Raw genomic sequence first — 23,808 nt, forward strand, 5'->3', positions numbered from 1 at the left:
GACTCGGACTGATGAATGCTTGTACAAGATTCCTTATTGTTGCTACACATGCTCAAGCATTTACACGTTTGAACCCTTGCACAAACATTCATAATCAAAATTCGATTAAGCCTTGAGCTGCATGTACAAGCCCGATGCTTGAGCAAATTTATCCTTTGCACACTCAAATATATTTGTGTACAAGTGTGATGGTGAAGCACGCTTGTGTGTTAGTTGCCGTACACGTCATTGCCATAGATATTCTACAAAATAATATTTATTAAATGTCGGTTCATGATCAGCTGTTCTGAGAGGTTTTAGATGCAAATTTGCAGTCGTTTAGCCGTTTGCCGTTTATCGATTTTCCCCCCAAAGATCACGTTTGTCGATAATAATCCGACGCCACCGGGAATTAACATATGTCGGATAGACGGATAGTTAAAAACAAATATTCGAAGTAGCTAAAGTACACTTGTGGTATACTACCAGTAAAACGCAGTGCCGCCAGTAGTGTGCACTAACAAAACAACTTAAAAGCTTAAAAACTGTCGTTGAACTTTGAAATAATCTGCTATTACGAAACATCCTAATATAAATGCGTGTTTGACCTTGGGATACAATTCCAATACAAATCAGCTGTATGTATATAATTTGTTTATTTACAAAAGCCTATCACGTCTCATGCATATTGAAATAAAGCAACAAATTAAATCTCAAGAATTACTTATAGCAGTCGAGTTGTAGGCCTAATGGCTGAATGTACGTCATTAACACTCTTGCAGGTACGATGCGCCCGGTTTTACTGCAATCTGCTTTTACTCAACGTTTGCTTAACCAAGGACAGCGTACGAGATGGAAAGGTACCATTGTTTTTCAGAGCACTATAGCTGCATTTACACAACTGTTTCTTGTTCGGTGTTAGGCGCACGCCGGGGTATACCTTCTGATAGAGTCTGCTGGAAGTGCGTAAAAGGTGTACTCAAATGACATGACTTTGTATGATACGGTATAAATACAGAAATAAAAAATCACAAAATCTTACAAAAGATAAAACATAAAAATAACTTAATGATGTTTTGGTACCATACTGTGTGTCAGTTTTGTATCACCACTCACAATATCAATGTTTATGGTGAACAAGAAACTTTTGTCATATTAGATATCAATACTGATATAAAATAAATGAATAAAAAAAAAACTTAATATGTGTTAGGATGGTTGGGAATTGATGTTGACAAAAGTAAGACCGTACAGATTGCATAATGTCATTAATGAAAATTTTATGGTCTTGTAACCACTTTTTCATTTATAACACAGACCAGACCTGGATGAGAGAAATCATCAAACTGCAAATGACATTCCTGAAAGAGGTTTCACATTAAGGTGAAGACTCAATTCATGTGTAAAATTTGAAACCTTCTACAAGTACAATTTTAAAACTTTTAATGGCGTTAATTTTGATCTTGGTCACTAACACGTTTTCTGTTGATCTGTATTTTTAATGAACCACCCGCAATTCCTCACATCTTCCAATAGTCATCAAAGGACATGTCAATACAAATAAAGATATGATCACATCTGCACAAACATGCATAAAGTGGAATTGAGCAGTAAATTGGCTATTACCTTTTTAATGTTACCATCCCACTGTTCACTTTAGTGACAAGGAAATTGTAGGAAACCAAAGTCTAGATAGCCGGATGAGTGTTTGAACACTGTCTCTCCCAAATGCAAATCCATTGTCCTAATACAGCACCTATTCACTTGATATTATTTCTAGCAGACAGTTAATGTCACATACATCTAGAGCAGGGGTCTCCAAACTTTTTAGTCCGCAGGCCACATTGACTCTACTATGAAGTCATAAGGGCCAAGATCTACGTAGTGGGATCAAAGCACCCTGGCACTCCATGATCACCGTAATGTAAGATGAAATCGCAAAAATCTAAGGTTGTGGGAATAGCTAGCATTGAAACGAACTACGATTTTTATTTAATTACATAATTTTGATTGGTGGATGTACTTGACCGAAATTCTGGTGTATTTTATTCTGGCGAATTTCACCGACAAAAAAGTATGTCACTGCACATTCTTCACGAAAGCATCCTGCAAAGTTAACGAAATCTCAAAGTCCGACAATGTCGCAGTGTATTGGTTGCGATAGGCCTCGAAACTCAATTGTTGGCAGTATAGGTACCACCTCAAATATTTGGCGGGCCGGATACCGGGGATGTCCGGCCAGTTAACACGGGCCAGTTAGCTGGCCCTCGCGGGCCGGTTTCGGCCCGCAGGCCGTAGTTTGGAGACCCCTGATCTAGAGACTACATATAGTTTATTTCAGCCACAAAAACTGTAAACAATTACTTTACTTACATTACTAAAACATGACAATTGTTCTGTTACTCGTCAAACCAAAGATACACAAACTCCTGGTAACACTACTTTGTTCCTGTCTTGAACGCAGCAGCATTGCATTCAGCCTTTCTGAATGCAAGTGGGAACGCAGTGTCAAACCAGACAGTCCATTACAGACATGAGCACAAATGCCCTAAGCCTGTGTGGTGCAAAGAAGATGGGCAGGGAAAAATAAGGAATAGAACTCATTTCAGTAATGTGGTTGTCTTTCAAGATAATTCAGGAGCACACTGTGACAACCTCAGGATTATCTTCTACCAGAGGGGTTGAATCCCAAATGGAATAGCCTGTAGTATCTGCTGACATGAACTGACTGAAGAAGCATGAAGCTGAAATTTGGCAAGCTTTGCCATAGTTGTGTGCAGTATCCACATCTGCCAGTCAATGTTTAATGTGACTTGTTCCACATCCCTGAAGGCTCTCCTTCATGATGGGATTTCAACAGGCTGTGTAAATGTACGAGTTAATGTTAGAGGGATGAAGAGGAGAGACATAGTCTAAGAAAATGAGATACAGTGAAGGAAGAGGGTATGAATGCAGCACTAAAGAAATTTTACTCTGTTGCAGTTAGGGCTCATGGTGTACGGTACACAGTGATACAAGGGTGAGTGCTGGAGGCCCAAGATAAAATACGGAGGGTACAAAAAGTGGGGAAATATGGGTGATGATTCATAGACCCATAGATTGATATTGATGCCCATCTGTTGTCAGATTTCAAGAACATATTTTAAACTCAAATATAATGAAGTATCTCAAACATAATGACATTCTGCATACCAGACAGTATAAAAGTGCAATGTAAACATTATTCAGGGATTAGGCCTTAAGTCTGCTCTGTCTAGCTGACTGCTGCCTATGAGGCAGCATGAGAAGTGATCAAATGAGATTCATCCCAGAAATAAAGAGCTTTCAGTTATACAAAATGAAAAACACAATATTTATTAGAAAAAACAGTTCTGTTATAGAGATGAAGCTTCCTTCTCTTCTCTGCATAGTTACCATCTACATTTAAACGTTTGTCATATCTGGTCATGAGCTTCAGAATTTCCATTTTATACTCTTGCACTGCCAGTTCATTAAGCTGGGTGGTCAATGAATTCTTAGGGAAAAGGTGGAAATTGCCAAGAGCAATGTCTAGCCAGTAGGGTTGACAATCAAAAATTTCCCACCTGAATTGATTCAGCAATTGTTAAGTTGCACCACCAGTGTGAGGACAGGCATTGTCATGAAGAAGCACAGTTCCTCTAGAATGCATTCCTCACCTTGTGTTTTGAATGGCACACTGTAGTTTTCTTAGAGTCTCACAGCAATAATTTGCATTGATTGTAGTGGCTTATGGCATGAAATTCTCCAAAGAACTAGCTTAATGAACTGGTGACAGAAGAGAGCGTCACAGGAATTCTGAAGTTCGTGGCCAGATAGGACAAATGTTTAAATGTAGGAAGGGATTATGTAGAGAAGTGGAGGAAGCTTCATTTATGTAACAGTTGCTTTTTCCAATAAATATTGTGTTTTTAATTTTGCATAACTAAACAACCTTTTTTTTTCCTGGACAGCCCTCTTACGATTGTGGGATGTGTGATCAACATGTTGTTGATCCCTCCACGCATTATTGCCAGTAGATGAATCCTGAAGTCATTGCTTCTTGATTCAAACAGACCCTTAATTGGCATCATGAGGCAGAACGGACCATATTCCAGACCTCCCTACCTCAGAAAAATTAGAGGAGGTAAGTGGAAACTGAACCTGGTCCCTTCAGTACTGAAGGTGGCGACACTTACCATTTAGCTACAGAGGTGGTGTTTCCCCACTTCAAACCTTCTGTATTTTATTTTGGACCTCCAACACTCAACCTTGAATCACTCTTAGCAGTACACCAACCAGTACAGATCTCGTAAACATTTCCACTTCACCACACATCTTGTGCTTTTATCATATTACATCCCCAAATTCATGGAACAAGGCAGTAAGATAGATACAGTATCTCTTGACTTCCAAAAAGAATTTGATTCAGCATTCCACCAATGTTCATAAATAAAATTGTAAGCAAAAGGGGTATTAAACAAAGTTTGTGACTGGATTGAAGACTTTTTGGTGTGGGTGTGTGGGGAGAGGGAGGGGGGCACAGTATGCATTTTGGATGGAGAGTCATTGATAGACGTAGAAGCAACTTCAGGCATGCCCCAAGAAACTGAGTTAGAACACTTACTGTTCATGTTCTATGTTAATGACTTGACAGACAATATTAATAATAACCTCAAATGTTTTTCAGATTATGCAGTTCTACAGGGTGATTCATGAGGATATCCAAATATTTTAATATGTTATTCTAAAAGTAAAACTAAAGAAAAATGTTCATATAAACATAGGCCCGCAAATGTTTAGTTACGGAGCTATGACTAATAAAAGATTTTGATTGAAATTTTGCAATTCACTAATAGGAAGCTATCACAAAACTGTATGAGGTTAAAGTAAAGCATGATTTCCATTTATTTTGTTGTTATTGGTCTGGTGAATCTAATAAAACCTGTCCCAGAGTGCAATAGACAAAATTAAGAACAACCCTGTGAAACTGAAATGAGCAACAAAATCTGTTCATACACGTGCAACTAAATGGAGACATTTTTGAACATTTATTGTGAATGTATTGTGAGATAGTATGTGTGCTGTACAACTTCCTTTTTTTGAACATTTATTGTGAATGTGTTGTGAAATAGTATGTGTGCTGTACAACTTCCTTGACACTGAGCTTTGTTTTTTCTGGTCTAAAATGAATTCAGGTGTGCTATGGTATTAATAAAAGCAGATTGTCAAAAACAGATTATCTGACACATTTATACAATTTCAGTTATCATTATACCATCGTTTTTCCAAAATTAAATTCTTTACAACTTCTTTTGAAAACTTTGTGCAACTGTCTGGTATTTATAAAACAAGCTGGGCCAAGTAGTTAATAAATGAAAAAAATTATGAAATTATGTCTTTACTTCTCTGGATGTTCTGAAAACTACTGCAGATACACGTCTGGGACATGTTTTATTAGATTCACCAGATGAATAACAACAACGTAAATGGAAATTGTGCTTTACTTTAACCTCATACAGTTTTGAGATGGCTTCACATTAGCGAAGTTGCTAAATTTTTGGCAAAATCTTTTATTAGCCATAGCTCTGTAACTAAACATTTGTGGACCTATGTTTAATGAACTTTTTTCTTTAGTTTTACTTGTAGAATAACATGTTAAAATATTTTCATATCTTTGTGAATAACCCTGTATAATGGTACACTATATGAAAAAAAGCTATGCTAATATTCAGTCAACTTTCAGAGTGGTCCAAAGATTTGTAACTTGCTTCAAATCTATTCACATACTCTACAAAGACTGTGAAGATCGTGGGAGGTGTTCTTCCCATTCTACCACTTATTTGGGCTTCTCCCTGTTCTATTCATGAATGGAGCAGTTTGCATGCTGTAGTTAATCCTATCTTGTTGTCATGATCCCTGTGGGAGCAGTACATGGGGGGTTGTAGTATATTCCTCGAGTCATCATTTAAAGCCAGTACTTGGAAGTTTGTAAGTATGCTTTCTCAGTACAGTTTGCATCAATCCTCAAGTGTCTGCAAGTTCAGTTTCGGCAGGATCTCCGTGACACTCTCCCATGGGTCAAACATACCTGTGACAATTTGTGCTGCCCTTCTCTTTATACTATCAATATCCCCTGTTAGTCTTATTTGATAGTATCCCACACACTTGAGCAGTATTCTAGGATGGATTGATGTTTAAGCAATATCCTTTGTAGACTGATAGCATTTCCCTAATATACAATCAATAAACTTAGGCCAAGCACTGGCTTTACTTATGAATCTTTGACCTGCACTTCCTTCCAACTGCTGAGGAGAGTTTTTGTTTGAGTCATCTACTGTAGATTATAGTTAAAAGAGGGTTTAACTCGGCCACAAATTTGTCGTAGAATCTGATAGGGGTGCCATCTTGTCATGGAGCTTTGTCCAGTTTTAGTAATTTCAGCTGTTTCTCAACACCATGATACTAATATCTGCAGAACTCATGTTTGCAATGTTTCGAGAATTAAATTTAGGCTATACCCCTGGATTTTCATTTGTAAAGTAACATTTAAAAACTGAGTTGAGCACTTTTGCTTTTACTTTGCTACTCTCAATTTCAGTCCCCTGTCTCATCCATGAGTATTTGGACACTAACTTTGGTGCATCAGAGGCCAGGCCACCTGTGAAAGCACCCATGTTACATACCAGCTCTGCCACAACCACTGCACAGCGTTTTACATTGATATGACAACCAACCAGCTGTCAATGAGAATGTATGGCCACTGTCAAACTTGCCAAAAACAAGGTGGACCACCCAGTGGCACAACATGCAGTGGAGCATAACATGCAAGATTTCAATGGCTGCTTCACAACCCATGGCATCTGGATCCTCCACACAGCCACCAACTTTTCTGAGCTGCACAGAAGAAATCTGTCCTTACAGCACATCCTTCACTCCCATAGCCTCATGCCTCCTGACCTAAACCTAAGGTGTGTGTGTGTGTGTGTGTGTGTGTGTGTGTGTGTGTGTGTGTGTGTGTCCACACACCATCCCTTTCCCATTACCACCACCCAATTCATGTTGCTAGTTGTAAGCTGCCGTCTCACACCCTAATCTGTGAAACTGCATGCTAAGCCATCTGCTACCTGCCCCCTCTACCTGCAACCCTAGATAGCCCATAAACAGCTCTCCACTCTCCCAAAAGCCGTTAGACACTTCCCCCCACTCCCTCTCTGCCTTCTGTCTCTTTCCATCCCTCACCCCACACCACCCCACCCTGCACCCCCAACTCACCACACTACACTCCCCGTGGGCCAGGAAAGAGCTGGCAGTCAAATGAGCACAATGTAAGAAGACAGGTGTGTGTGTGTGTGTGTGTGTGTGTGTGTGTGTGTGTGTGTGTGTGTGTGTGTGTTTTCTCACCAGCTCCAGAAAGGAATTTCATTCCGATCTGCCAACTCGTGCAAATACCTGGATGTAGATGGAATGGATACATTGGCTCAGTCATTGGGAAAGCATGTGGAAGACTTGAATTCACTGATAGGATACTGGAAAAATACACTGACTCTACATGATCCACTACCTCTCATAGTGGTTCTACTATAATGGCATGCTAGATTATATGAATTTAGAGCTACACGTATAATTTCAGATCCCCTACACCAATTCCTGAAAACATAAATGCTATTACTGACATCAATACCTTTGGAAAATCTCTAAAGCAAGGGATTATGTATTAAGTTAGAAATGACATTATTTCATTAAGTGAAGAAAAACATGTACAAATATCAACTCTAGGGATAAGAGAGCCACATATGTTCCAAAGACTAACTATACTATGTATTTATCACTTTCCCAGTAGTGACATAGATACATTCATAGCAAAACTAATCCAAGTATTTGACATAGTTACTAATCCTAAGGGCAAAATTCTCATTTGTGGACATTTAAGCATCAACACATTGAACCCAGGTGGGTTCTGCAACACATTTTTGAACATTATGTGCAGCTATAGAATATCACCATTGTTTAACACAGCCACAAGGGTAACTAAGCATTCAGCATATGCTAACTGGCTTGGAGGAAAAAAAAATTATGTTGTTGAAGGTAACCTGAGCCTTTCAGATCATTCCAGTCAGCTCTTAAAATTGAACATAGCTCTAGAAAACAAAACTAAAATACTCATATATAGCTGGGTCTTCTCTAAGCAAAAAAGGATTGAATTTACCATGAAAATGAACAATGAAACATGGGAAGAAGTGTACATGAAGACTAGTACAGATAGCAAGTTTTCAAAGTTTCTATTGAAATTTAAATGCTGGTTCAAAGAAGTGTTCCCAAAACTACAAGAAGTCACTAAAATACAAAACAAAAGTAACTGGGTGACCAATGGGATTTAAAAAATACTACCAAGAATACAAAACATATATAAAAAAGTTTTAGTAACAGCAAAAAGGCCTCAAACTTATAAAATTGTAGAAAAGGCAGAAAACAAAATAAAAGCTCCTTGGAATGCCACCAAACAGGAGACAAATAGAAAAAAGACAAAACATGTAAACATACAATTACAACACAATGGCACCACAATACATGATCCCAAGAAAATTGCAAACTTTGCAAATCAGTGTTTCAGCAACATAGCTACCAAGCTGCTAATCAAATTTTCACTGACATTAATAAGTGGTTTAAAGCTAATTCACTGTCATTAAACTTTGAGAAGACCCACTATATGCAGTTCAGAACCTGTAAGAGATTTCCGTCCAGCATGTGTATAACATATGAAGACATGCAGTTCGAAGAGGTGGACAGTGTTAAATTTCTCAGATTACAACTCAATAATAAATTCAGTTGGGAAGGGCATACCAGAGAATTGCTTACGTGCCTAAACGAGTCTGTATTTGCCATGAGAATGACGTCAGATGTAGGAGATATAAATTTAAAAAAATTCGCATACTTTGCTTACTTTCATTCTGTTATATCACATGGGATCATATTCTGGGGCAACTCATCAAACCGAGCAAAAGTTTTTAGGGTGCAAAAGTGTGTGATAAGAATCATTTGTGGTGTAAATTCAAGAACATCATGTAGAAACCTGTTCAAGGAACTCTGTATTCTAACCACTGCTTCTCAGTATATTTATTCCTTAATGAAATTTGTTGCAAGTAATACAGCTCTATTTTCAGCCAATAGCATAGTATCAATATTAGAAATAAGAACAACCTACATAAAGATCTAAAACCACTTACCTTGGTCCAAAAAGGGGTCCAATATTCAGGAACGCACATTTTCAATAAATTGCCAGCAACCATTAAAAACTTGGTTTCAGATAAAGCACAGTTTAAACAGAGTTTGAAAGACTTTTTGATAGGCAACTCCGTCTACTCCTTTGATGTATATCTTACCAGAGACTGTTAAGCCAGCTTAAGTAAAAATATCTGTTAGATTTCTGTTTTGACAGCAAAAAAATGGTTCAAATGGCTCTGAGCACTATGGGACTCAACTGCTGAGGTCATTAGTCCCCTAGAACTTAGAACTAGTTAAACCTAACTAACCTAAGGACATCACAAACATCCATGCCTGAGGCAGGATTCGAACCTGAGACCGTAGCGGTCTTGCGGTTCCAGACTGCAGCGCCTTTAACCGCACGGCCACTTCAGCCGGCTTTTGACAGCACATTAGGTATTTTGTGTATGATAAATTTATTCTGACAGCATGTTAATTCTGTAAATATTAGCTGTTCCAGTTTACCGCATTGTATTCACCTATTTCAACAATCTCCTGAGAAATGATCAGGGTAGTAATATTATATTCAAATGTTTTATGTTATATTTTCTGACATGTTCCACACCCATGTGAATCATCTAATTTTTTGCATCATGGAACAAAAACTGAATCAAATCTAATCTGCGGGGTAATCTAACACAAATTTGACAAAATACAGCCTGTACATACACTGAACTATTTTCCAAACACAATAATGCTGCGACCCAGCACTTCAGTACCAATAAGCCATGTTGTTTGGAACCTGAAAAATAAAACCTCAACAGGTATAGGTGAAGTGCCTGTGTGCTTGCTGACTTTACTGTATAGACAGTATCAAAGATCCTTTAGCACACATCATAAGTGAATCATTCTACCACAAGTTGCTTCCCAGAGGCACTAAAGCATGCAAAGATCCTGCCCCCACATAAGAAAGAAGACCCCGAAAATATAGAAAATTAGATACCCATCTCTGTACTCTCACCATTTTCAAAAGTGATGGAAAACATAATGAAAATGAGACTCTTGGAGTACCTAACAAAGTACAATCTTCTGTATAAAGATCAGTTTGGGTTCAGGCCTGGTAAAAGCACATGATCAGCTATAGCTTATTTTACAAATTCTGGAAGCATTAGATAAAGATGATCATATAACAGGCATCTTCCTTGACCACACAATTCTGTTAAATAAACTGGAAGGTTGAAGTGAAAGAGGGGTAGCAAATAAGTGCTTTCGCTCATACCTAAAAAAAAACAGGGTGCCACAGGTAGAGAGCTCGCAAATAAACTCCAGTCATACCATGAAACACCTTTCGGACCCAGAATACATCAATATTGGAGTCCTACAAGGAAACGTGCTTGGTCCAATACCCTTGATATATGTATCAGTGATTTTCCCCAGAGTGTCAAACAAGGTAGAACAATATTGCTTGCCAGTCAGTGAAACATCACCAAGTGTACTAAATGGCAAAGCTGAAGAAACACTCTTGCATGCATGCAGATGGGTAGACAACAACAAATTAACTTTAAATCTAAAGAAAAACAACAGTATTAGTTTCTACATAAGCAGAAAACCTACAAATAATTTTTTAAAACTGAAATATGAGGTCATGGAATGTATATCAGAAACAAAATTTCTAGGGTTGCATGTTGATGCACAACTAAAATGGACTGATCGTGTTATTGCCCTAAGGAAACGAATAGCTTCAATATGCCTTGCTCTTAGAATAATAAATTCAGTGTGTAGTAGCTCAAGCACCAGAACAACATATTTTGCATATGTTCATTCTGTGATGAGTTATGGGAAAATGTTCTGGGCAACAAATGAGCAGAACAGACAAACAATCTTTAAGCTACAAAAAAGGACTGTATGAATTATGACAAAAAGTTGCGAGAGAACTCACTACACTTAGTTGTTTAAATCTATGGAAATCTTGACTGTTCCAAGTGAGTACATTTTGCCAACAGTGATCTACATTAAAAAGAACGTTGATCAGTACCCAACAAACAGGTCTGTGCACAGATCCAGCCACCACTTACATCTCAATAGAAAAAAAGAAAGTATCTGTTTGGAAAGTGTTTTTGTTCCATAAAGGATTACCTAAAATGATGTCTGAATTTTGGACAATTTTGGTAATGATTAATTTTTGCAATTAAGAGCCATTTTACAATATGTTCAATAGAACAGTGAAATTAAATGTCAAATGGGTAACTTAGTAAGACAAGATATGTACGTATCTATCTGTGTGTGGAATTGTGTACTTTTATTTCTCTCTGTCTCTGTATTTTATGAATTTGTGTGTTGACAACATCCATACAGTTTACATTGTTTACAGATAGGTAAATGAATAAAATAAGTAAATAGCTTCTTTATTCTGTGTGTCACTTCCTCCATCCATCACAATACCTCACCCCAGACCATTCGCAGCACTGGGACGATATGACTGTTTATACATATTAATGTGCTCTAAGGAGAAACATAACTTCATGAGCTGAGAGGTAAAAGTTTGCATGAGGCCATCAACATATTCACGTCAGAGCATATGAGTATAATATTATTAAAATAATAGTTTAATGCCAGAGTAGTTTCTGAGGTACAATTTACATAATTTTATTTTTGACTGTGGAGAAAGTAACTACTAATTTGAGTATCTCCAAATTCTACTAGACATAGTGCAAGCAAAATGTATTATCGGGGGAATATGTGTCATTTTATTTATTTATTTATCCATGAAATCATGTTTGTGATATGGGATACATGTTATACCATTGTTGAGGTAGCATACATCTTTTTGATAATTTTTAAAAAATACATTTGCAGTGTAAAGGGCACACTATATGTTTCTTTTTGTTACAATGGTTTTATATATGTGTGAACAGCAGAGGACAGAGTATACAAATCAACATAAGAATTACAGTAGAGCTCCAGTAATTGGAGCTAATTGGGGCTGATGTTACTTGGAATTACAAAAAACTTGGGGAACAGTGAAATTCAGAATCACAACACTGTAACTGAAAACATTTTCTACATAGATTATGCATCCTTGTGTAGGGGTGAGAATTGAGTTTTATGTTTTGGGCAAAAATCTATAACTAGTTGCCAACAAACGTGAGACTGAAAATTGGAAATCCCCAAAAAAATGCTCCAAACTAAAGTAACAAAAATCTTATTAGTTATTAATTTTTCCCGAGGGCATGCAGCTTTACTGTATGATTAAATGATGATGGCGTCCTCTTGGATAAAATATTCCAGAGGTAAAATAGTCCCCCATTCAGATCTCCAGGCGGGGACTACTCAAGAGGACGTTGTTATCAGGAGAAAGAAAATTGGCGTTCTATGGATCAGAGCGTGGAATGTCAGATCCCTTAATCGGGCAGGTAGGTTAGAAAATTTAAAAAGGGAAATGGATAGATTGAAGTTAGATATAGTGGGAATTAGTGAAGTTCGGTGGCAGGAGGAACGAGACTTCAGGTCAGGTGACTACAGGGTTATAAACACAAAATCAAATAGGGGTAATGCAGGAGTAGGTTTAATAATGAATAGGAATGCGGGTAAGCTACTACAAACAGCATAGTGAATGCATTATTGTGGCCAAGATAGATACGAAGCCCACACCTACTACAGTAGTACAAGTTTATATGCCAACTAGCTCTGCAGATGACGAAGAAATTGAAGAAATGTATGATGAAATAAAAGAAATTATTCAGATTGTAAAGGGAGACGAAAATTTAATAGTCATGGGTGACTGGAATTCGAGTGTAGGAAAAGGGAGAGAAGCAAACGTAGTAGGTGAATATGGATTGGGGGACAGAAATGAAAGAGGAAGCCGCCTGGTAGAATTTTGCACAGAGCATAACTTAATCATAGCTAACACTTGGTTCTAGAATCATAAAAGAAGATTGTATACGTGGAAGAAGCCTGGAGATACTGACAGGTTTCAGATAGATTATATAATGGTAAGACAGACATTTAGGAACCAGGTTTTAAATTGTAGGACATTTGTAGGGGCAGATGTGGACTCTTACCACAATATATTGGTTATGAACTGCAGATGAAAACTGAAGAAATTACAAAAAGGTGGGAATTTAAGGAGATGGGACCTGGATAAACTGACTAAACCAGAGGTTGTACAGAGTTTCAGGGAGAGCATAATGGAACAATTGACAAGAATGGTGGAAAGAAATACTGTAGAAGAAGAATAGATAGCTTTGGGAATGAAATAGTGAAGGCAGCAGAGGATCAAGTAGGTAAAAAGACAAGAGCTAGTAGAAATCCTTGGGTAACAGAAGAGATACTGAATTTGATTGATTAAAGGAGAAAGTACAAAAATGCAGTAAGTGAAGCAGGCAAAAAGGAATACAAACATCTCAAAAATGAGATTGACAGGAAGTGCAAAATGGCTAAGCAGGGATGGCTAGAGGACATATGTAAGGATGTAGAGGCTTATCTCACGAGGGGTAAGATAGATACTGCCTACAGGAAAATTAAAGAGACCTTTGGAGAAAAGAGAACCACTTGCATGAATATCAAGAGCTCAGATGGAAACCCAGTTCTAAGCAAAGAAGGGAAAGCAGAAAGGTGGAAGGAGCATATAGAGGGACTATACAGGGGCGATGTTCTTGAGGGCAATATTGTGGAAATGGAAGAGGAGGTAGATGAAGATGAAATGGGAGATATGATACTGCGTGAAGAGTTTGACAGAGCACTGAAAGACCTAAGTCGAAACAAGGCCCCGGGAGTAGACAACATTCCATTAGATCTACTGACAGCCGTGGGAGAGCCAGTCCTGACAAAACTCTACCATCTGGTGAGCAAGATGTATGAGACAGGCAAAATTCCCTCAGACTTCAAGAAGAATATAATAATTCCAATCCCAAAGAAAGCAGGTGTTGACAGATGTGAAAATTACTGAACTATCAGTTTAATAAGTCACAGCTGCAAAATACTACGCGAATTCTTTACAGACGAATGGAAAAACTGGTAGAAGCTGACCTCGGGGAAGATCAGTTTGGATTCCGTAGAAATGTTGGAATATGTGAGGCAATACTGACCCTACGACTTATCTTAGAAGAAAGATTAAGGAAAGGCAAACCTACGTTTCTAGCATTTGTAGACTTAGAGAAAGCTTTTGACAATGTTGACTTGGAATACTCTCTTTCAAATTCTGAAGGTGGCAGGGGCAAAATACAGGGAGCGAAAGGCTATTTACAATTTGTACAGAAACCAGATGGCAGTTATAAGAGGCGAGGGACATGAAAGGGAAGCAGTGGTTGGGAAGGGAGTGAGACACGGTTGTAGCCTTTCCCCGATGCTATTCAATCTGTATATTGAGCAAGTAGTAAAGGAAACAAAAGAGAAGTTCGGAGTAGGTATTAAAATGCATGGAGAAGAAATAAAGACTTTGAGGTTCGCTGATGACATTGTAATTCTGTCAGACACAGCAAAGGACTTGGAAGAGTAGTTGAACGGAATGGACAGTTTCTTGAAAGGAGGGTATAAGATGAACATCAACAAAAGGAAAACGAGGATAATGGAATGCAGTCGCATTAAGTCGGGTGATGCTGAGGGAATTACCTTATTTACTCGAATCTAAGCCGCACTCGAATCTAAGCCCGCACCTGAAAAATGATACTCGAAATCAAGGAAAAAAATTTTTCCAGAATCTAAGCTGCACCTGAAATTTGAGATTCAAAATTCAAGGGGAGAGAAAAGTTTTAGGCCGCACCTCCAAATCGAAACAAAGTTGGTCCATTGTAATATGAGACACAATTTAGGTCGAATGAATGACGATACAGCTACAGTAGTTTGGTTCGAGTCGTAAGCTTAGCAGTTAACTTTTATCAGGTAGCCATTGCTATGACTCAGGTGCTCCGTCCATATTTATACGGGTACCCTTCCTTTTTCACGTGCTTTGTCTGGGTTGAATTGATTGCTTATTTTTCTTTGATCTGATAAGTGCCGTTACATTATTATAGGTGTTCACGTCACTCTAAGCTGAAAATGCATTATTGTACTGTGTCACGCATTGTTTGTCGCATTCTGATAATGAGTGTTTACGACCTGTCGCCGCTTGCGGCATGACTTGTTTTGTACGCGCTACTGCCGCTTCCAATCGAAAAATAAATAAATAAATAAATAAAAATAAATAAATAAATAAAATTGTCTCATAAGTGAAACAATGGCAAGAGACTGCAATTTGTTGTTACTTACACTGCTGCTTTCTTTGATAATGATCAACAAGAACCAAATAATAGACTGCATGTGAGATGTTGTGAAGGAGAGTTTAGCGAAAAATTTTCTCCGTTTGAATATCTTTGCAGATGCCTCTTCAGTACATTACCTACTGCACAGAAATTAGAGTCATCTTAGATTTAAAAATCTAGTCAGTTGTCATGCTTCATTTCTGACTGCATCTCTAATCGGCGTAAGAATAATACTAATATAAACATGGCATGATATGTACATTCTTCCGCGATTGCTGTTGTCTCACTCTAGTTTCGTAGTTTATTAGGCAGACAGGATTTAAATGAAGTAGCAGCAAACACAAAAGAATACATGGCAAAATGTTTATATTCGTATTATTCTTATGATGAAGAGAATACTGCATGTGATTCACAATTCATAAAAGTTCCTATTAGCAACCATCTCTTGTCACAGGTAGGAAAAAATTCAGAACGTAGAGTTGGCCATATTGACAAACATCCCAAACAATCTTGCCAGTCGGATTTTTGTAATACATTGAAAGGTTGCTACATTCAAAGATGAACAATACGGAATTTGTATTTACTTCGTTGGATAATGTATGAAAATGCAGTGGTCGAAACTCGGGGCGGAGAAAAAAGCTCGTCTTCCACCTTTCTCTCTCTCTCTCTCTCTCTCTCTCTCTCTTTTTTACTGACGCAGAGGTTTTGGTGCCAGTATTTATCTTTGTGCCTGCAAAGCATGCCTGTGTAGCGCTACATATATTCGACGGCAAAAGTTACTTGTGGCGGCACCTACCAACATTTTACAGAACTTCCTCTTACTTTGCACTCGATTCTAAGCCGCAGGCAGTTTTTTGGATTACAAAAACCGGAAAAAAAGTGCGGCTTAGATTCGAGTAAATACAGTAGATTAGGAAATGAGACACTCAAAGTAGTAAAGGAGTTTTGCTATTTGGGGAGCAAAATAACTAATGATGATCGTAGTAGAGAGGATATAAAATGTAGAATGGCAATGGCAAAGGAAGCGTTTCTGAAGAAGACAAATTTGTTAACATCGAGTATAGGTTTAAGTGTCAGGAAGTCGTTTCTGAAAGTATTTGTATGGAGTGTAGCCATGGGTGGAAGTGAAACATGGACAATAAATAGTTTAGACAAGAAGAGAATAGAAGCTTTCAAAATGTAGTGCTATAGAACAATGCTGAAGATTAGATGGGTAGATCACATAACTAATGAGGAGGTATTGAACAGAATTGGGGAGAAGAGGAGTTTGTGGCACAACTTGACTAGAAGAAGGGATCGGTTGGTAGGACATGTTCTGAGGCATCAAGGGATCACCAATTTAGTACTGGAGGGCAGCGTGGAGGGTAAAAATCGTAGAGGGAGACCAAGAGATGAATACACTAAGCAGATTCAGAAGGAGTAGGTACTGGGAGATGAAGAAGCTTTCACAGGATAGAGTAGCATGGAGAGCTGCATCAACCCAGTCTGAGGACTGAAGACCACAACAACAACAACAGTTATTCCCACTACAATGTAACATATAATTTGAACTACATCATAATAAAATAATTCGGAACAATCCCCATAATTATCAGTCTAAGAAGATTAGCACTAGTCATAATGTGTTGCTAGTATGCTTTATTGAAGTAGACCAGTGGCTGCTTCAGTCAGTTAATATAAAATTTTGACTCTTTTTACATCTGTGAATGGTTAAGACCACCTGGGACACAGATGAGAATGAATGAACCAAGATTTTGTATTCATATTTGTTGGCTTCACCAACTCAACAGAATTGTCTCCGTTCAACCTACACTGTATAGTGCATCGTGGAGGGCACCTTGTACCACTACTATTCTTTTCCTTTCCCATTCTATTCACAAATAAAGTGGGGGCAAATGGACTGTCTGTATGCCACCCTAATTTTTCTAATTTTTGTGATTCTTAAGCAAAATGTAGGTTGGCAATATAGACTCATTATGCAGTCAGCTTCAAATGTTGGTTCTCTAAATTTTCGAGGCTAGATATTTAATCAATGTGACAGTGTCAAGCACACACTACTAACACTGTTTCAAACATTACAGGATTGCTTACACACTCATTTGCATTAACTTACATTTCCTACATTTTGAGCAAGTTGTCATTCATCACACCAAATAGAAATTTTGGCTTAGTTGTTGTGTACCCTCCTACAGTCAGTCAATGACAACTTCCTGTATGCCACAGCATCATCAGCAAACAGCCGCAGATTGCTGCTCACCTTGTCTGTCAGATATTTATGTATATAGAGAATAAAAGTGGTTCTATCACACTTCTCTGGGGCACTCCTGACAATACCCTTGTCTCTAATGAACACCCATGGTTGAGAACAACAAACTGGGTTCTATTACTTAAGAAGTCTTTGAGGAATTCACATATCTGGCAATCTATTCCCTGTGTTCATACCTTCATTAACAGTTTGCAGTGAAGCACCATGTTGAACATTTTCCATAAATCCAGAGATATGTAATCTGCCTGTTGCCTTTTACAGGACAGTGTGCAAGAAAAAAGAAAAGAAAAAAGAAAAAAAATGGCAAGCTAAGTTTTGCTCAAGTGCTGCTTTCTTAATCCATGTTGATTTTTGGACAAAAGCTTTTCTGTCTCAAGTAAATTTATTATGTTCAGACTAAGAATGTGTTCAAGAATTCTGCAAAAATGAGGTTAAGGATATCATGCATCCATTCTTTTACCTTCTTATATGTAGGAGTCATGCACTTTTTTCCAGGTACTTGGGACTTTGCTCTGGGTGAGAGATCCACAACAAATACCAGCTAAGTAAGGGGCCAATACTATAGAGTACTCTGTGTAAAATTAAATTGGGATTTCATCCAGTCCTGGTGACGTATTTATTTTCAGCTGTTTCAGTTGCTTCTCTGTAGCAGGGATGCCTATACTACATCCTCCATACTGCAGTCTGTGCAATAGCCAACCTGCTCCTCAGACTGTAATACAGATTAGACTGTCATCACAACCAAAATACTGAATTCACTTCCAGTTTTGCATTCACAGTCATTGATATCACCAAGTCACAATCAAATTAGTGCCACCCAACCAAACCAAAACCTACAGATCAAATTTTTACCACAACAAATATTTTGTAGGACATTAGAATGAACAACAATTTTAACAGACCAGGGGTACACACTGAGTAGAGAATTATGCTCATTAAAGTTTTACTCCTGATGACGATGGTTGAGTTAACCACTGAGAGCTGGAGAATTTTATTTGAATTGACGCAGCTTGAAAGCTGAGAAGATTTTATTCAGACACGCTACCGCGAAAGACTCTGAGGACACATTTTTTATGTTCATCAGTCCACTGCCTAATAACCACCTTCCAACACAACCTAAAACTTCATCTGTTTCTATAACCAAACTATTGGATTTCACTTCAAATTACTAATAACTATTTCAAGATAACAATCAAGAGCAAATGTATTACAAATATTAGTGATTAAAAGAAAGGGGAAAAAGAGTCATCCATGCAATGCTAAAACTTTGTATATTACAGCATATATTTGTTGCTTAGTGAAGATCTTGTATTTGGCCTCTCCATAACATTCTCCCATTGGCTGCCTTTAGCCTAACATTATAACGCATTGCCATCTGCACTACACCATGAGCAGGCCAGAGCCCAAATATTGTAATGAATTGTGGCTAGTGAGGTATTTTTTTTACTTCATTTGTATATATTGGGGGATTTTCAGTTATAGGGAGGGGATGGGGTAGAGGAGAACCATTGGTATTCCAACACCTAATGGTTCTCGGAATAGAAACTATGTACATATGCATGTAAATCATTCTTAGATGGTGAATTACTAAGGATTCCTGTTTCTTTTACATAATTGTAACCCCAAGAAGACACCAGACATCTCATTACAACACTACCATATTAAATTTTTGCTTTATGGAAGGATAAATGGAGATCTGCACATTGTTATGATGGTGGTTGTAACTCTGCATAAATGCAATCATACAACTTTAAGAAGAAGATAATATTGCTTCACAAACATTCGTAAATGGTAAATACTTTTGGTAGAATTGAATGGAATGAGAATGTTTAAAGAAAAGTAATATAAATAAGTAAGAGGAAGGGTACTGGTAAGTTTTGGTTCAAAAAATTATGCTATGTCTTTATATACCTTACTAGCTGAGTACCTGGCATTACCGGGTGTGTATGTATTCTGATTCTATTAATCCATCTCATCCTTCCCCCTATCTCTTCCTGTCTCCTCAGGCCCTCTCTCTGTCCCTCTCCTCCTCCCCCCCCTCTCTATCCATGTCCTCCAACCCCCCCCCCCCCCCACTCTCTGTCCATATCCTCCTGTCCCTCTCTCTGGCCATCTTCTCCTCCCCCCTCTGCCATCTCCTCTCTCAGTTCATATTTTCCTCTCCTCTTTCAGTCCTGTGTGTGTGTGTGTGTGTAGGCGCACGTGCGCACACAAGCGTGTGTGCACATGCATGTGCACATGCGTGTACATGTGTGTGTACACCAACACACCATCCCTTTCCCATAAACACTGCCTAATTTGCTTCTCCCAACCTCCTCCCTGCCTTATGCCTCTCCCTATCCCTCAGCCCACTTCACCCAGCACCCCCACCTCACCCAGTACACTCACCATGGGCCAGAAAAGAGCTGGCAGTCGACTGAGTGCAGTGTAGAGAGACAGGCATGTGCATGAGTGTGTGTGTGTGTGTGTGTGTGTGTGTGTGTGTGTGTGTCTGTTTGGATGCATGTTTCTCCTACAGCTTGAGAAAGTAATTTCATTCTGAAAGCTAGCAAAGCAAAGATCTGTACATTGTGTTTGTGTATCTGTTGACGATGCAGTGCTTCTGCCTTTCAGCGAGTCATGTCCTTTATTCATAAATAAAAAGTGTGGGTCTTCTTCACTTTTGCATTGATATGATATTTGTTTGACAAGAGCAATTTCTCTCAGTACACTATTGCTAGTTAGCTGCTTTGTTGCTAGTTAGCTGCTCTGGGCACTCGAGGCTCATATTGAATACACAAGAGAGATGTGTCACATGGTTTGAACTGCTTTTCTCTTTTGTGATTCACTACTAAAATAAATGCTGGGTCTCTTTTCTGTTGTGTGTAGGATGAGCCATTGCTTCTGCTGTGTGTGATGATGTGTCCATGGTGATGTTACAAGTGTCCTGTAATGATAACAGTCAAGCAAAACACACACACACACACACACACACACACACACACGTTCATTACATAATAATTGCAATATCACTATAGGAGAGAGAATTTGTGGCCAAGAATATTATATACATAGTTTTTTTAGAGATTTTTCCTTTTGATACAATTGTTTCCAATCTTTCTCAGTCTACATTTGAAAGTTCCAATACCAAGAGATTCAATATCATTTTCAACGCAAAAAATAGTGTCTCTGTAAGTGTACATAAAGTTGTTACTGTTTCAGTAAAAAGTACAGAGGCATTGATCTTCTGGACAAAATCTCATCAGTCCGAAGGATATGCGAAATCTGGATATCGCCAAAACATTTCAACAAGTGCCTCCAATATTGGAAGACTGAAGTGTTATCCATTTACAAAGTACAAAATAATCCACAATATTTTATCAAAAAATATTTGAAAATGCTTGATAATTATGTTAATCATCAGTTCATTCATCTTAATGCATTTTAACTTATCTTGGCTGAATTTTAGTTGGCTCTGTTGCTTCCACTGAGATACTGTATATATCATTCTGACAATTTTAGTGACGTGAATAATTCATGAGCAGAGGTCTACATCATTACCTGCAAGTGGCTCACAGCACTCTTTTGTTAATGTCACTCCCCCCTACTTTCCCGGCCCTTTTCCTACCATTTCCCAAGAATTAATTGGAGAAGAAGATAAAGAAAAATGAGAAGAAGATAAAGGGAAAGTAGCTTACCAATGGGACTCAATCATCATGCATTTTTTCACATGAATTTTGATAATACTATTAGCGGATGATATGAAAACACGAGTGTGAATGCTCTCTCTCTCTCTCTCTCTCTCTCTCTCTCTCTCTCTCTCTCTCTCTCTCTCTCTCACACACACACACACAGACAAACTTTATCCATTAATTCTATTATCAAAGTGCATTTGAAAAGATACACAAAGACTGACTCCCATTAGTCAGCTAATTTCCCTGTATCTTCTCCAATTAATTCTTGGGAAATGGTAGGGCAAGGGCCAGGGAACTGGGGTGGGGGTAGGGGATATGAACAAAAGAGTGCTGTGAACCACTTGCAGATAATAATGTAGACCTCTGCTTACAAATTATTCATGCCCCTTACATTTTCAGAATGATTTAAAGGATATCTGAATGGAAACAAAAGAGCTGATTGAAATTCAATCAAGATAAGGTAAAATGCATTAATGATTAATATAATGATAAAGCATTTTACAATACTTTTGTATAAAATGTTGTGGATTATTTTTCTGTGTCATAAGTGGAAACACTTCAGTCTTCCAATATGGGAGGCACTTGTTGAAATGTTTTGATGGTATCCAGGTTTAGCATACCCTTAGAACTGATGATATTTTGTCCAGAAGAGAAATGCCTATGCACTATTTACTGCAATAGTAACAACTTACTGCAATAGTAACAACTTTGGGAACACTTAGAAATACACTATTTTTTGCAGTGAAAATATATTGAATCTCTTGCTATTAGAACTTTAAGCCAGTTCTTTCAAATGTAGACTGAGAAAGACTGGAAACAATTGTGTCTAAAGGAAAAGTCTCTTGAAAAAACAATAAAATCATGAGACAGAATTCGTGGCAAAGAATTTTGTTTCATAATTGTAAAGATTGTAAATACGAGGAAAATTGTAATTTCTTATGCCATAAAATTATTAGATGTTATATTAGTAGTATTATACATGAAAGTGGGAAATCGGGAGACAAAATAATGTCCAGGATCACTGTTACAGAACAGTTCTGGGAAACTTATCTGAAACCTCACTCAACTGAAGTATTAAACTGTTCAAGATTTATAACATGTTCTTATGTAGGTGGCAATATTTACTATCATGTGTGTCTGCATACCAAGAACAAATTGTCAAAAATGAGAGCTGCCAAAATATTGGGAGCAGCGCCTGAAGGCAAGACCTCTTGACTTCAACACAGCATAGAACTTATGCAGAAATATGAGGGCTATCCACAAAGTACATTACGTTTTGGAATTATAAATAAATAAAGTATTGGAAATTTTTTTTATTATATACAGATGAAAGGCACACTTAAATACTACTTTTCTACATAGTTGCCATTTAAATTAAGGCACTTATCGTAGCGATGGATGAGCTTGGAAATTCCTTCGTCGTAAAATTCGGCCGCCTGCCCCTTCAACCACGTGGTTACTTCTTTTGGGACAGAAAAGGTGTGATTTTTGTGGATTTCCTGGAAAGAGGCACTACAATAAACTCTCAAAGGTATTGCCAAACTCTGCACAACCGCAGAAGAACAATACAAAACAAGCGCAGGGGAAAGTTGGGCTCAGAGATCTTGCTGCTTCACGACAACGCCCGGGCCCACATGGCAAATGCCACTCGTGATGTTTTCGAATCTTTTAAGTGGGAGTTGTTTCCTCATCTGCCGTACAGTCCCGACCTGGCACCAAGCGACTTCCACTTATTCCCAGCAATGAAGAAGTGGTTGGCTATGCAGCGTTTTGATGATGACCCACAGCTTCAAGAAGAGGTAACCATGTGGTTGAAGGTGCAGGCGGCCGAATTTTACGACGAAGGAATTTCCAAGCTCGTCCATCGCTATGATAAGTGCCTTAATTTAAATGGCAATTATGTAGAAAAGTAGTATTTAAGTGTGGCTTTCATCTGTATATAATAAAAAAAATTTCCAATACTTTATTTATTTTTAATTCCAAAACGTAATGTACTTTGTGGATAGCCCTCGTATTTATAACTAGCCTTTTCCCCATGGCTTCATATGTGTACATGTATGTCACATATATTGCACGTTTCCTCCACCGCTCTCTCTTTGTCCATCTCCTCCTCCCCCTCTCTCTGTCAATCTCCCTCTTCTCCACACTCTCTCTGCACATCCCCCCCCCCTGCTCTCTCTCTCTCTCTCTCTCTCTCTCTCTCTCTCTCTCTCTCTCTGACTATATACTCCTACCCCTCTGTTCATCTCCTCCTGCCTACTTCTCTCCATCCATCTCCTCCTGCCCTTCCTCTCTCCGCCCATCTCCTCCTGCCCACCTCCAATTACCCACCTCTTCCTATCCATGTCCTCCTGCCTCCTGTCATACCCACCTCGTCCTACTGCCCCCCCCCCCCCCCTCATATCCATCTCCTCCTGCCCCCTTTCCCTACCAATCTCCTCCTTTCCCC

The 23,808-nt window shown here is 38.3% G+C and overlaps 1 protein-coding gene across 2 annotated transcripts in view; it reads left to right on the forward strand.

The window, feature by feature from the left end:
- The first annotated feature begins 358 nt into the window (after positions 1 to 358).
- Positions 359 to 23,808, forward strand: part of LOC124789789 (NAD-dependent protein deacetylase sirtuin-3-like) — a 78,266-nt gene continuing 54,816 nt past the window's right edge. The window contains exons 1-2 of one of the 2 annotated variants that reach the window (XM_047257258.1): positions 359 to 617; positions 762 to 839. In XM_047257258.1, the coding sequence (XP_047113214.1) occupies positions 767 to 839 (73 nt within the window). In that variant the 5' untranslated portion in view covers positions 359 to 617; positions 762 to 766. The remainder of the gene's footprint in view (positions 618 to 761; positions 840 to 23,808) is intronic. The other variant, XM_047257259.1, reaches the window with a different exon arrangement.

The sequence above is a fragment of the Schistocerca piceifrons genome, chromosome 3 (genome assembly GCF_021461385.2).
Source record: "Schistocerca piceifrons isolate TAMUIC-IGC-003096 chromosome 3, iqSchPice1.1, whole genome shotgun sequence".
Taxonomy (NCBI): domain Eukaryota; kingdom Metazoa; phylum Arthropoda; class Insecta; order Orthoptera; family Acrididae; genus Schistocerca; species Schistocerca piceifrons.